Source organism: Embiotoca jacksoni, unplaced genomic scaffold (genome assembly GCF_022577435.1).
Source record: "Embiotoca jacksoni isolate LCO1_2020_lvr unplaced genomic scaffold, fEmbJac1.0.p SCAF_32, whole genome shotgun sequence".
In the NCBI taxonomy this organism is placed as follows: Eukaryota; Metazoa; Chordata; class Actinopteri; family Embiotocidae; genus Embiotoca; species Embiotoca jacksoni.
This window is the reverse complement of record NW_027185384.1, coordinates 2,220,281-2,236,411: the sequence shown is the minus strand read 5'-3', so window position 1 is coordinate 2,236,411 and position 16,131 is coordinate 2,220,281. Positions and strand designations below refer to the sequence as shown.

Sequence of the window (16,131 nt, the reverse complement as noted above, 5' to 3'; positions counted from 1 at the left end):
TTCATTTTCTTCTACCCTTGTTAAAAAATATTTTTGGCAACCCACTTTGACGTAAAATGATCAAAACACAGAAGTGAACCATCGTTTTTTTGCAAATGAGGAAATGTTTGCACAAAAGAAGTAAAGTAGTGTGCATTGTGGTATCCTACGTAGTCATGTTACTTATGTTTGCAATCAATAAGACCACAGGGCGGTCTAAAAAAAAAAAGTAAATTCAATATATCGTGTGTAAAAAGTCCTGTCAGCACCACAGATACAGAACATGTGACAATTCTATTTTATTTACTGTATTCATATTTTAAGCCGATAACAAGTACTCCATAATTTTCTGGAGCAGATTTCTGAATTCATGTGCAATCACCTTGTTTAAAGGCAGTTCTTCTAAACTTTATAAAATCATTGCATATCAAGAGTCATGACAATGTTTTGTGTTTGTTTGTTTTTTTTGTTTTTTTATCCCAAATAGTCATCAGGATAAAAACCTTGAAACTTTTATCAAAATTCATTTTAAAAGTGACTCTTAGAAACAAAATTTTCTGTCCAGAAAATGTCATTTATCAGCGTATTCTCACCTTAAATCTGCTCTCTTCTTTAGCCCTTCAGCAGATAAAATGAAAGTGTTCACACTCCTGCTTATGTTCTTCGCCGTTTCGGGATCTTCACATGAACTGGATCCCAGTAAGTATACGATAGACCTACAAAGTATTTTTTTTAACATATTGCAAGATATTCTTTCGTGAGAATTTGGACTTAAACAAAGATAATCTCTTTGTAAACCGAGTAATGACAATCCTACTTTACGAGTCAAACACTTTTCATGATTATCATTTAATGAGCCTTTGAAAGGAAACGTCGACTGTGGCATTGCTAACGTGGAGCTCAAACTTTCCATGTGCCCTGTACATACAACAGGGCTGACATTACCACGGACAGCTGCACTGACAGATAACCGGTCAGACTTGAGAAGTGAGCAGCTGAGAGATGTTCCAATATCAGCGGAGGTGAGGGAAGATCTGGAAGAACACGTCGCTGCAGAATCCAGTGAGATTAGGAAAACAGAGAAGGAACTGAGGAGTGAAAGAGAGACTCTGGAGACAAACCCTATGAGGAAGCCTGTCAAGAATGAGAAGAGTGTGGAGGAACAAAGGGGAGAAGAGGGGCTGGCTTCACAGACGAGCCCAGGAAAGCAGATGATCGGGGAAAAGACTGAGCGTGGAATTACAAAAACTAGGAGCACAGAAGAAGTCGTGGACAGGCCGACCCCAGGGACATTTGCCACAAGTATTATTTTACAAGAGGAAACTAAAAGAGAGAAATACTCTGTACTTGACACGGTGAAATATGTTGATACAGATACAGAAGTTGTAGAGATGAGGGAAAGTGGGCTTCCTAACGTAAAGAGGGAGACGGATGATGAGAGCAGGATGGTAAAACCAACGCTCACAGAGAGCAGAAAAAACTGGGAAATAAAAAAAACTATTGATAGTCATAGTACAGGGAATCGAGAGGAAGCAAAGGATGACGAGACGGATGGGGAATTTAAGAAAATGGATCAGATAGAAAGGCTGAAGCAACAAATAGTGGAAGAGGAGAGAGAAAGTAAGCTGGTTGCAGGGATTCATCTTCATGAGACAAGAGGAAACACTCGTGGTGAGGATGAAAAGATATTAGCAAAGCAGGATATTGTAGAAGAGAAAGCAGAAATCGGGGAAAAGGAAAAACTAGCGGGAAAGGAGGAGGATGTGGAAAGTGCTAACCGTGAGGAATCGGTAGAAGGAGAAAAGGAAGATCACCTAATTAACAGTCTCACACCTCCTCTAAGCACATCCTCTGCTCAAGTGGGGAAGGAACCGGAGATTCCTGCCGCAATTCAAATTATCGCTCCGTCTCAAAATCCTCCAAGTGCTCCCCCCACTCTTCATCATCATCACAATGTCCTTCATCATCATCACAATGTCCCTCCTCCATTTCCCGTCACACCCACCCAAGTTCCTCCAGCCTCCGCTCACCCGCCCACCCCTCACACCAAAGCTAGTTTTCCGTTTTCCCTTCCTTCTGCCAAAACTCCCGTTCCTAAATCAATCAATCACATCGCAACAGAAAGACACGGACATCATCTCGAGCTGAAAGACGTAGAAGTGAAGGCTGGTTCAGTTTTGGAAGATGCAACGGACAGAAATATGTTGAAACCAGCACGGAAAGAGCTCCAAACACACACAGCAGAAAGGGAAATAAACACAGATGATCGACCGAAAGAGGGAGAATTTATCTCGGCGGTGCAAGCAGCAACGACAAATCCAAAAGAAGCAACGTCTACAATCGGAGTAATAAGCAAAGGGCCAAATCCTCCCACATCAAAATCGAATGAAAACATATCCACTGCTAAACTGGCCGTGTTTGCACATAAGCCAAACACGACAGAGCCCACAGGCAAACCCCAAACCCTTCATCTGACGGAAAATGACACCAAATTTACTGTGAAGCAACATAAAGTCTCCCCCGCCCGACCGCGACTGACCAAAGCTTCGGCCAAACCGCCGGCTACAACGGCCAGGACACCTTCAACGAGGCCAACGAAAAGCAAAAGAGGCAAAAACAGGACAAGTAAGAAGTCCAAGGAAAAGAAAAGGAAGAATGACAATAAAACCCCAAAACCACCAGAGAAGAAGAAGGAAATGACCCCACCGACACACTTTCCTTACTTCACGGACAACTACTGTCCACCTGAGTGTGCCTGCTATGGAAGGTAAGACGATGAGTAAGACACACAATACAAGTGAATATGATTTTAGCGTCATCATTAGGTCACGTTTTCTTGCACTGAAATGATTAATCAGTCAATAGTTTTTAATCAGTCTGTTGTCATTTAAGTCACTGCATGCTACTTTCTCCGTTTCATACTATCAAACGTAATATTTTGGGAGTTTAAACACGGAACGAGCAACTAAAATGTCACATGAAGCTCTAAGAGCTGCTTTTGTAAATTTTCCCTGTATTCTGATATTTTATATACTAAAACAGATTAATCAAAACCAGCTTCATCATTAAAAAAAAAAAGAAGAGTTAAACATTTACAAAAATACCTTTCTTTCCCTTTTTGCTTTGGAATTGGATTAGAAGGTCTGTACTATTATACTACAATAGTAATATTTATGGTAAATATGAAGGGTTTTGCCAGCAGCTGGTTAGCTCAGCTTGGCACAAAAACTGGAAACGGAGGGGAAAACCTCGCCCGATTATGTCCAAAAGGTTCGGAAATACAATATCACTTTAGGTGTGATGTCGTGTTGCTCCAATAGAGGGCGCTCGTGTCCTTTTGGACGTCAGCAAGAAGTTGACCGGTGTGTCGTTTAGGTACGAGGACGTGTTGTGGTGTTGGTCTAAGTGCGAACCATCGTGCAAATAAGCCTCATTCTCTGAACGATGATAGTTGCAGCCCTTCTAGTGCAATGGAGACATGAAAAACAGAAGTGCAGGATCAGGAGCAACACTCTCAGGAGGATTTGGAGATGACCAATGTACAGTGTCTCATTCATCTCGTGTATTACTTTCCAGAGTGGTCCAGTGCTCGGACAAAGGTGTGGACAAGGTCCCTTACGGTATTCCCTATAATGCCCGCTACGTCCTCCTGATGAACAACCGCATCAACAGCATCCAGCTGGACTTGCTCAATGAGTACGTCTCCATGGAGTTCCTTGTGCTGAGCAACAATCGGCTCACAGACGGCGCCATAGAGGGAGCGTTTGAGGGGGTCCCAGCTCTGAAACGCCTCTACTTGGATAGGAATCTCCTCGAGAGCGTCCCGACCGATCTCCCGGTTTCTCTCGAGGAGCTTCGACTGGACAACAACCACATGAAGGTGATGTCGGAGGCAGCGTGGGAACGCTGCCCGGGCCTCTTGGTTCTGAGCCTCAGCAACAACAGCTTGGGGAACGGATCTGAATCTCTTCCCGACGCGGCGCTCGCTCCGTTGCGCAACCTGCGCACTCTGAACCTGGATCACAACCGGCTGACCTCAGTACCTCGGGGGCTACCGCTGTCCATCAAGGAGCTCTACCTCAAAGGGAACCTCATTCAGCAGTTCCGCAGAGGGGCTTTCAACGGCGCGTCGGGGCTGGTGGTGCTGGATCTGAGTGCCAACAGACTGACAAACAGGGGGCTCCTGAGGGATTCTCTTCTCAACGCAACACAATTGGAAAGCCTCAACTTGGAGGGAAACAGACTAAAACAGGTGCCGCGACACCTTCCTCTGTCACTTAAAACTCTAAATCTGGAGGGCAACCTCATATCCTCCATAAAGAGAGCGGCTTTCAGCGCATGGAAAAACTTGGAGCACCTGGGCCTGGCGAGGAACAAGATCTTCAGAGTGGCGCCGGGTGCGTTCGGGACGCTGCTCGTCCTGCACCAGTTGGACCTGTGCCACAACACCTTGCGCCAAGTGCCCAGACAGTTGCCTCACGGCTTGCACTCGGTAGCGCTGACCCACAACAAGATTCAGTCGGTTCCTCGCGATGCTTTCTGCTGGGGTAATAAAAGCGCGAGTCTCAGCGGGCTCGTGCGAGTGCAGCTGGAACACAATGTCCTTGATATGGGGAGGCTGGATGCTCAGGCTTTCAGATGCTTACGGGGATTCCAGGTGGTGCACTTCTACTGAGCCGCTGAACTTTCAAAGGAAAAGAGTTTGCTGCACACACTTAAAAGAGTATTTTTTTTTTTTTTTACATCATTTTATCCAAAAACCTGTGAAGGCCTCTCCTATTGCCATAAACCAATGGTGACACTGAACAACAATATTTATGGTGTGTGAAATTCAGTTCATTGTGCGTGACCCACCCAAGTCAAATGGACTGTTTTAAGACCCAAACGCTTTTACCCCGCCGTGCCTTGAGGGTGGGAGAACAATACATCTGGAGCAGCCAAACAAAAAGGTGTCTAGAACCCAAATTATACGATTACTCAACCAGAATCTTTTATTGAGTTTTTTCATGACCACTTTTCAAAGCACAACAATTTAGATTCATTTTCAGACATTTGGTTTCCATTAAATGCAGTAACTTACAAACACTGCAGAAACCTGCATGAGTAATCATATATAGATGTATTATACTGTATATATATATCGTTATTTTCATTGTGACTTTGTCCCTGCGCTCAGCGGTCAAAAGGTATCCGTGTTTCATTTGGCATTTAAGAGTACTCATAATGACACGGACAAGCTAGCACCTCACAAAAGTAGGTGCTTTGTTTCCTTTACGTCTTCAGACAAAGTGACATCATCCACACAATTCATGCTGCCTATTTGTTAGTTAGATTTATCAAATGTCCTAAGCAATCAACACAGGGACACTCGGCAGTTTGTGGTTCTGTGGTACAGGTGGTTTCATGGAAAAAAAGCTCAAGGGATGTTTATTCCTGAAATCGTTTCTTTTCTCCACAGCAGGTTAAAATGAAACACTTTCCTGTGTATTTTGGAGCTCTTCTTTCTCAGGCTTCATCCTTGTTTGTGCTAACCTGGCTGCTAGTTATTGGAAAAGGGAAACTGCTTTTTAAGGAATTAACCGTCCGCGCTGAGATGCTGCAGTTTAAAAGTCAATTTCCACTGGTAGATAAATGGACACTGACCCCAATGTTTCACCATTTTTCCATAAACAAATCAGTCAAGGTGTTTTTTTGCTTGTAAACCACGTCTGTGCAGTGGTGATTCATCTGGGGTGTTCACACCAGGACAAGAACATCATTAACTTCTAAACACTTTTGTAATGGAAATGGTTAGATGTATAAACAACATTTTGGGCGAAGGATGTGAGATTATGTGATGTCACGTTATATGAGATGTGCCAGAGGATTTTATTAACTAAGACTAGACTAACTTGTGTGTTTATAATGTTTTTGTTTTTTTCAAACCGTATATATATATCTATCTGTGGCAGCTGCTCATGTTTTTTCCTAAAAAGCTCCCATACAGTAAAGTCTGTAAACATGCCAATACACTGTAAAAGACGTGGTTATAAAATATAAATATGCTTTTAACAAAATAGCCACTAGATGGCAATAATGTATAGGAAAATAGTTCTGATGAGGGCAGCCTCTGTTTCAAGTGTGTAAAATGAGATACAGAATATATCTAAATTTGGCTCAGATCCAGTTGCCAAATTGAAAAAGAAAACTGCGGCGGTTTAAATGCATATGCTTCAGGAAGTTCGTCTTCTGGGTAAAAATGGTATATTTAAGGCTCACAGCACACTGAAAACTGTCTCTCTCTCACACACACACACACACACACACACACACACACACACACACACACACACACACACACACACACACAGGCATGAGTCATAAGAAGGATTTTCACAGAGAAGCAAAGATGTTTATGGACGACTTTTGCAATAAAGTGAGTTTCCAACTCGACCACAACCCTGGAAAAAATATACGTAAGAGTTGATAAATGAAGAGGGGGGCTTTTTTTCCTATACGAGGAAAGCAAGAAAGACGGCAAAAAAAAAAAAAAATGGAGAAAAGACATTAGCCCACGTGGAGGTGCTTAGCACGTTTCTCTCTTTTCCCTCACTCTAATAAGTTCACTCAGCAACGTGGCACTGCACCCATAGGGCCATGGGAAAGAAGAGCAGGAGGAGGGGTAGGGGGCGGGGGGGGCGAGAGGGAGGGCCGGGAGGAGGAGGAGGAGGAGGAAGAGGAGGAGGAGAAGGAGGAGAGGGTGAAGGAGAGGAGGGAGGGCTTGACGGATGGATCCAGGCTCCACCGGCTCAGCGCGTGTCCAGAAGGGAAGAGCTTTGGCTGGGGCAGGCAGCTCACCAGCACCTCCCTACGGTCCAGCAGGACCCTGACCCCGTATCACAACACCACGTCTACCTGGATCTACCGCAAACACTCCTCCTTTCTGTTTGTCTCTTCAGCCCTTTCTCTCACCTCTTTCCCTTCTGATTCCTGCAAGTTTTTTCTTTTTTTTTCTTTTTTCTCTTGATCACCTTAAGAACAAATCAGTGCATCAATTCATACATACGTGCACGTGCACACAGTACCTGCGAGCGCACTTGTTTAGTTTTTTTGACAGTGGGTCTGGTGTACTTGTGTGGGAGTCGGATACGTAATGACCATGTGAACGGCTCCCTTGATGGAGTCTGAACCCATGTGCTCATTTAAGCATTTTGGCAGATGGTTGAATGTATTTGTGTACCTCTGTATCCTGTGCTGGATTCTGTCTGATATTTAAGCTTATCCCAGCAGGAAGTATGCAGGATTAGTAGTAGTAGTGAGGGCACTTCCTCGCTGGCTTGCTGCCACTCTCTCTCTCTCTCTCAGGAAAGCCTGCTGGACTTCTGATTCGTTTGAACTCAGAAATGACTTAAAAGGCAGTGTGATTATACAACACTTGTCCCAAAACTATAAAACACCTATTAATCAACTCTTCGCCGTGGATGGAGATCACAGCCTCTTGGTATTATGTGGTTGGTTGTCTTTGCCTTACGCTGCAGCTTTAACAGAAAGCGCCTGTCTTTTCAGACCACCTTCTTTTCAAAGTAACATAATTTGCGATTGCACTGGAATACGCAACATGCATGTCTAAAACTGCTGCAGCTGCAAATAAAAGAAAAAAAGTTTGGAGTCCTTTGCTGACACGTTTATTAAGCTCCTGCAGCAATCAGGCCACGCAAAGAGAGAACAGGAAGACAAAAAAGAACAGAGGGAACAGGATATTAAACCACACCCTACATGTGATCCAGCCAGACGAACAGACAGACCGTCCGTCTGTCGTTCCCTCTGGCAAATTCATAAAACTTGGAGGCCACCTTCTTATGATGCATAAAAAGAGCTGGCAATTCGTTATTTTGGTAATTTTCTGGCCTGTATCGATGTCTCGTAAATTCAAATGCTTTAAGTTTTATGTATAAAGTTTCAAGAGCTACAGCAAGAATTTTATAGAATACATATAAATGAAGTGAAGCAGAGGATGTGTTTCAGCGTCGGTTGAGATTGACAGCACATCATTTGTGGCTGGCCTTTTTCACATTCAGTAATTGAATGCAGTTGTAAGAAAGACACAGATATGCAGCTTCGCCGTATAGCGATGCTCGTGTGTGTCTCTCTTTTTCTCCCTCTCTCTCTTGTGCACACACACACACACAAACACACACACACACACACACACACACACACACACACACACACACACACACAGCCTTACTGTACGGTACCATGAAAAATGCATTCATCCTTTAAGCCCGACCCAAAGTCTCAACTCCATTCTGTCCACTACGTTAACCTTAAGTCTTAAATCATAGAAGAGTCTAATCTTAACTCTAACCTTAAGACCAAACTCTGCAGAAGAGATCGACCACCATAACCCCAATCGTGACTCTCAAGTCTCAGGCGGATAGAAAAGTCCTTGTGAGGGGTTAAAAAAGGTTGGCCAGCCAGGGTGCTGTTTCAAGAGTGAAAGGAAGGTGGCGCTTGAGTTAGCGTGGAGGAGAGGATGATATGAAGAAGGGCAGAAGGAAAAGAGGGAGGGGAGAATGTGAGGGAGGAGGGGAAAGCAAGAGAAACCATGGGAGCCAGAGGGACCTCTCGACATGCACACACATACAGCCCATCATATGCTTCTGGCTTGAACCTGCACTGACAGCGCGCACGCACACACACACACACACACACACACACGCAAACTAATCACAGATTTTGCACTCGTTCAAGCACGAGCACATATGCAGAATGGACCGCCACGTATCGTAAGATTTTACAGTTCTTGCATATACAAATCTACTCGCACTCACTTTTAATAAAGACATTCAGTGCACTCGCTGACACATACAGTAAATGCACGCACACCGTGCACATATGTTATTCAAGGGCTCCACCAGGGGGCCTGTGAATGTGCATCTTCTGGAGAAAGGATAGCGCATCATCAGAGCACAAGAGTCTTTTCTGGTTACGATCCCAAACACACTCAAATCAGCCACATAGATGGAGATGGATGAAGTATAATATTCATCAGCTAGTTATTTAGAGAAAGCAAAGAGTGGCTTGGAGGGAAGGAGGGAGGGAGGGAGACTCGAGAGATGTCACATTTTAAATTAGAAATCCTTTACTTTGCCAGAACCCCTAAATGGAAATCATTCTGTTTTCCTTTCTTGGTTCCCACTGAAAATATTGCTTACCGTTATCTTAATTCATTTTAATATTCAGAGTGATTGTAAACTTCAGCCTAAGTCATCTGACAGCCACAGGAGACTTCAAACGTCAAAGCAGCTAAATGGAAAATGATTTGCAAGGTTACAGGAAGCAATGAAATATTGATATTCATTTTCAACCTGTTTGTGTTCAGGAAATAAATGTACAATAGTCAGACCTGCCAAGTCAGGAATACCGTTTAGACTTGTTCACACGTTCCACCTGGAATGCTGGATGGCAATTAATTTTTACATAAAATAATCAAGCCGCCTCCTCACAGCCTCCTAGCATTAAATCTGATGGTTGTTTACCATTAAGTCAATATCTGTTTAGCTTTCAAACACGTTTTCCTGCTGTTGACCGTTTGTTTGAGGCTGTTTGCACAAGGACTCTTGCAAATAGCAATTACTGAATGTGCATGGAGCCAGCCGGGGGTCTCTGATCTCTGAGGATAACTTTGATCCTTTCCTCTCTTTTATCTGCACCAGTCATTAGAGCATATTATACAGTATGTATGCTTTATCTTTCCATTACAACTCCTATATTCTCCTTGTGTTGTTAAATTGGTCCATATATATTTACCCTCAGCATTAAGGTGGAAACTGCAGTGACCTGTATTGTTCAGTTTCCAAGTTGTTAGCTTTTTAAAAAAGAACCTTAAATCACACGGACTTTCCTCTAAATCCAGGTTTTAGAGCCAATCAAAGCAGTGTGTTTGCTGTTAACTTATTTTGAAATGATTTGATACTTAGTTTGGAGATTGTTAAACACTGCACCTTCATTTTTGTCTATCAAAGAATTTTCAATGCAAAAATAATCTGCTGTTTTAATCCCACAGGAAATCCCAGAACTGGTTAAGGAGCTGTTAATCAGACAGATAGTCCACAAGTCTTGGGACAAACCAATCGAACTCTCCGTATGTGCCACCCTTACTCCTATACGTACATCTTATGCAGATGATACTGTCCTAGTTTGCTCAATTTCCATCTTAGGACATTATTTCTTTCATCCTGTCATGTGAAACTCTTGATAGGACAACACTAGCACTGACTGCAACAACAAGCCATCCTGTTCTGTGTCCACACAAAGACTTGGTTGTCCCAGATCAGTCATGTAATTATTGACACAAGTAATTGTGCTTGCTTTTATATCACTAGTGATTATTTATTCATCTACAGAGACTTTGCCGGAAAATTGCTCTTTTATATTCCATATGATCCAAACTTTACTCACCCCAATAATTTTCTGATGCGTCATTAAGACAATACAACTGACTAAGAGCAAGTGCTTTGTCTTTTTCCAAAGCCTGCAAATAAACCTAATTATAAAACCTATCCCTTAGTCACTTCCAGGTGACAACTGTTTATTATTGTTTGCCTGCAGTTTTATAAGAGATTATGTCACTTTATCTTTAGGCAGTGCCTACTGTTGGAACTTTGAAGTTCTGTACCGAGTTGAGGTGTCGGCCCATTTTCACTGAAAATCCACATGAAATGTTTGTCCAGTCTGAACAGAACTCTTTTTTTCTGATTTGATCGCTTGCTCTGCATTACAAAGGTTAATCTTTTCTACTACCTTTCAGAAAATTCCCGGCTTTACACTGGCAGGCCGGTGAAACTGAAAAGCCCCTAAGCCGTCAGGTGTCCACCAAAACGGGATGGAAACAAGTCAAAACCACAGACAGGCTTTAATGGCATTCCACTTGGTGCTTGTAATACATTTCATAGGGTTTGTTAATTAACTGGCTTTACGTAACTCCTATTAAGGAAAAGTACTTTGTTCTAATCATCGAACAAAATATCACCATCGACCCATGACATCTGAATGAGCGCCTTTTTGCTGATCATTATTCGCTCTGCACGCCATTGGCAATTCAGGTGTTCCTATGTGACTCCTTTTTTTTTTGTGTGCGTCTTGAACCATCTGTCTGCCCCGGGCACTTGACACGCAAAAACTATAAAACCAGGTCACCCACAGGAAGCACTTCTCCCGTTCCCCCAGCTTCTTGTGTTGGCTGTTACCATGGCAGAGTCTAGACGGGTTTGCATGAAGCAAATCAGGTCAGTCATAACAAAACAGTGTTGAAAGAACCTAAAAACATTGGGTAAAACGAGTCAAACAGTGAAAGCAGGAACTTTAAATAAATAAGGATTTTTCAGATGTGCACGTCTGCCGAGACAACTAGAACACAGGGTTTTCCATGCTAAGCAGTAGACGTTACCTAAGCAATCGTTTCCCCCCCACTTCCATTTTACTGATGTCTGTTTTGAATGTCAATGAGCAGAAAGTTAGGCAGACAAAGCCAGTTGAGTTATGAAAGAGAACGCAGGGAAAGAACTGCTAAGAACTCTCCCGAGGCCACGAGGTAACATTTTTCAGGACCTTCCTTAACCGGCACCACATTACATGACCTAAAATATAACACAAGTGCTTGTCAACAAATCACCAGGACACCACAAATCACTCCCGTCACCTATAGCACTGAAACCTCTGACATGAGAGCTGGCTCCACTTCCTGTTTTGCCTCTAATTTTGACAAGCTGTAAAGTGAATTAGTAGCACTGGCAACGCGACGGCAAATTAGAGGTGATTTCTTTCTCTGATCGCAGCGGGTATTACACGGCTTTAATGTGAGCAGTCGCGGGATGTGACGCAGGCTGAGGAAAGTGGAGGGACCGAAGGCACGGGCGACGGGATGCTTTGATGACAGGAAAGACAAGTCTAAACACCAGATGATCTGATACCGAGAGCGGCGGCGCGATATTTACGGACACGCTCTGCCGTTTCAACATGGAGTTTGTCCAAAACGTTGTCACGGCTAATTTATTTCCATCACCAACTTGAGTGAGTCTGACAAACTAGAGCCTCTGATTTTATCAGTGTGACAGCAAAATTAGTCAGCTGGTTCACAGTATTCAATTCTTATTACTAATGACAGACGTGGCAGAAGTAAAAAAAAAAACAGGACTTGAGGAAACGGTGCAATTAAAAAAAAAAAATCATCTGAATGGTTTCATTTCTGTAGCTCCAGGTGACTTCATCCAGTGTTGTGTGTGTTATCCGATTTGGCAGCACCACGCTAGGGGTTTTGTAACGCTATACTTTGGTACTAAATCGATAGTTTTGCAGGTATTTAAATACAAATTTTACTTTTGACCCAGTGATGAAAAGTCAAAGATCACCAAAATTATTACTACTCATCCTCAGTGAAATGCACCAAATTTCACACCAATTCAACACATTTTCTTGTTGACATTACACTTAAAATCTCAAAATAATTAAGGCCGAATTTAGTAGCTTTTATTCTTAACAGATCATGAATGGCTGTGCCAAATTTCATGTCAATAGTTTTTGACATTTCAGTTTCGACAACTGTCGCTACAGCTGGCATAGAGCAGCATAGCTAAAAGATTTGTCTGATTTGGCCTAAATTATTTTAAAACGGTTCACGGTACATTGCTTTTAACAACAACAAAAATTATTTTATAATATTTTTTCCTCAAGTAAAACGCCTGTGGCAGATTCTCCTGCTGCATCATCAGAGACATGAAAAACAAAAGTATGATGAGGAATATATTTAAGACACCGTTCCTTCTGCCAGCACAGAGTCTGACATCAACGGGGAACTTTTAGTAGTTTGGTGTAAAGAAACGATGAAAGGTTTGTTTTTATTTTATTTAGGTGGCTTCAGTTATAAAAAAAATGAAATAGTTAGTGAACATTTCGTCCAGTTTCTTGTTTTTAACTCCTATGTTTTATACTTGACACTGTAACCCTGGCTGCAAACATTCATGGCGATTTTAATTTCCTCTTCAAAGATTCACTACTCTTGCTGCATCAGCGGGAATGAAGCAATACTTGGCAAAAACATAATACATCTCACTCTTCATCAGGGAGGAAAAGTTTCCAGAAAGGAGAAGTTGGGAGAAAGAAACCAGATGCATCAAATTTGTGACATCTAACTTGGACACGAAGCTGGACCAGTGAGTGATATCCCACACAAAGTTATTCATGAGTTAACTTTATCTAGTTAAGTTCTCACACTCTTTCTATAAAGGAGCACAAATCAGTGCGGTTATGATGTGTTTCAATGCAAAAAAAAAAAATAGTTATATTCTAATTTAAGGAAACAAATTGACCCGCTAAAAACCAATATATAGATATTTCTGTTCACATCACAAAATATCATTACTGGCAATGATAGTAAATAAGTCACTGATATGTCTGCTTTACTTTAAGATGATTACATTGTACGGCATTAGAGATACACACTAATCGAAGGGATACCCCTAATTCACCCAAATAGGTTCCAAATACAGAGTCTACGGAAAAAAGCAAACAGATCATAAAAACTTGCGGGACTCCAGTTACTGTGCATTTTCAAAAAGGATTTATGAACCCGCCGGCTGTTTGTGCCAAGTGTTGTGAAATTGTGACCCGTTGCCAAACATTTTAGTTGTACAACAGTTCGCTGATACTGAGTGTTATTTAAATCAGATATTTCATCCGTGTTTTGTGTGAAATTGCTACAGCCAAGTTCAACATCTGCCCATTTTCCCATTCCAGGGTCATCAAAGTGTCTGAAAAGAAGGAAAGCTTCAGATGGATTATGGGAAAAAAAAAAAACAGTGGGTGACCTAGATGTCTTACATCTCACACCAGTGAATCATTGGATTTTCTTGAAAGTGACTGCGGTTCAGATCCGGATATTTACAGTTCGGAGAGAGTGTTACTTAGATTGTGTAATTGAGAGACTTAAAAAAAAAAAAAGTAATACACTCTTGTTGTAATACTGATAAAAAGAGCTGTTGTAAAGAATATATCATCTGGTCTCAAACTTGCCAAACGTATTACAGAGCGATTATACGACAGTTCTCACTAAATCAGTAACGCCTCTATTAACAAATCCATTTGACCTGCATTTGTAAAATTCCCTCAATTCTTTTTTTAATGTTCCATTATAAGACCATGTAAATTTGAGAGCGCTGATTTCAAGAACATGGTGTACACCACGATATTTCTGAGGTCCTAATCATTTAACTTTTCAAGTTAAGACTACGTGTGTGTTTATAACGATCCCAAGGCTTGTTTGGCAACCGAGCATGTTTTTGGTTTTACCACCTTTTGTACATTTCCCAATTTCCTTGGATATTAAATCAAAACCTGATGTTCTCTGACTCAGCTCCACTGCCATCCATTACCTCTAAACTCTAAAGGGCTCTCACAATGCCGACATCGGAGCGAAGATGACTGCTAGATTGTGTAGCATGTAACAGGAGAAGAACCTTTAATAGTTACAAAAATGATACTTGCTTTTAATCATGACAAATGTTTTTTCAATTATCTTCTTGCATTTTGTTGCATTGCAGAGGTGCTTCACAGCAAAACAGGCCTTCATGCTTCCAGGGTTACAAATAGAGATAGTTTTAAGTTAGAAAAGTGATCTTCATCTCTGTTTTCGTGTCATCTTTCCCATCAGTTGAAGACTTCAGACACTGCAAAGCAACGCAAACCTGGATGTGAAAATGTGAAGTATGTGGAAAGAATGGGGGCAGACTCTAGAGTAAACTTAGACTGATCCAAGAGCAACTGAATGATCCTCCAGCCTGCTGCTCTTTTAAGAGCTAAAATATCCAGATTCAACCAGTCAGGCAAAGGGTCTGGATCAAAAATGCTGGGCCCAATAAGTACAATATTGGACCTAGTCACTGGCACTCGACCCTCTAATTCCCTGCCACACATTGGCTGCTACAGCAACAGGGAGGTGGTCAGAGATGGCCACTCCAAGAATATTTAATTTCGTCTCACACTGAAATACGCATGGTCTTTTTTTTTTTTTTTTTTTGAAGTTCTGGAGTGCTCGCAGCCCTTTGGAAAGCTGCATGAGAATGCTGGAGAAAAGTTTGACCACATCTCATCCGTTCCATGCGAAGCCAGTCTGCCATTAACCACAGATAAATTATCAAGAGTCTGGGAGGGAACAGATGTGGCCAACACCTAATTGGATCCACCAACATGCTCTCCGTCTGCTAACCCTTTTTCCCCCCCTCTTGTACCGCCTTGTCCGACTACTCCATCCGTCCAACAGAAGCTTTACTTTCTCCTCTGCATCATTGTTTTGAAGCTGACCTGAACATGTGTCTTGCACATGACGACTACTCGGGAGCATTTTCCATCTTTGAGCGAGTGCTCCCCGTACAAAATGTTCCTGCTACCTGAAATGCAATCGCGTGGAATATGCAGAGTTTCTACAAATCCTATTTCTTCACCAATGGGATTTTTGGAATTTTTGAATGTGGATGCATGCGAAGCGATAAAGTGAGATAGGATGCGGCTTCAGAGTTATGCTGTGATGTCAATGTGGGACTGGGAGTGAAATGTAAGCATGCCATATCACAAAAACAGAGGGAAGGAAGAGTCCTCCCTCTTTTACCAAAATATTAGGACATTACTTCGTTTTCTCGGCTGTGGTGTAAGGAATTAACAATAAATATTCATTTTAGTTGCAGATGTAGCTAATAACAAAGACAAGTGTCTCCTTTGTGTGTTTTTGTTCACCGTCTCCCCCCTCCACCAGTCATGTGCGGTTCTGTAACAACCGGCAGGTTTCTACCACACACACATACCGACGAAATAAACTTAAAAAGCTAAAAAGGGAAGTTGGACTGCTGTTCTTCTGGCACACTAAATGATAAATGTGGACGGAGCAGTAAAGGCTTTCTCAGGATACAAACATTACCATCAGTCTATCTTCCTGTCGTTCTGGCTGGAAACAGCCCTCCAACGGATACAAAGGAAGCGTTTTGTCTGGTAAGGAGAGACAAAACACTTCCTCTCTGTTTAGTTAGGACCCACGTCGAATACCTAAAAGGCATAAGCCCTAAATTCACGGTGAAGAAAGATGGCTGACCTTCGACTCACCAAAAGCTCTGACACATGCTG

At 42.2% G+C, this 16,131-nt stretch overlaps 1 protein-coding gene across 1 annotated transcript; it reads left to right on the top strand.

The window, feature by feature from the left end:
- Positions 1-2,503: 2,503 nt before the first annotated feature.
- On the top strand, positions 2,504-4,790 carry LOC138207600 (podocan). The gene is made up of 2 exons (XM_069164949.1): positions 2,504-2,746; positions 3,556-4,790. Exons 1-2 carry the CDS (start codon positions 2,676-2,678, stop codon positions 4,652-4,654), a joined length of 1,170 nt encoding a protein of 389 aa, XP_069021050.1. The 5' UTR covers positions 2,504-2,675; the 3' UTR covers positions 4,655-4,790.
- Positions 4,791-16,131: the final 11,341 nt, after the last annotated feature.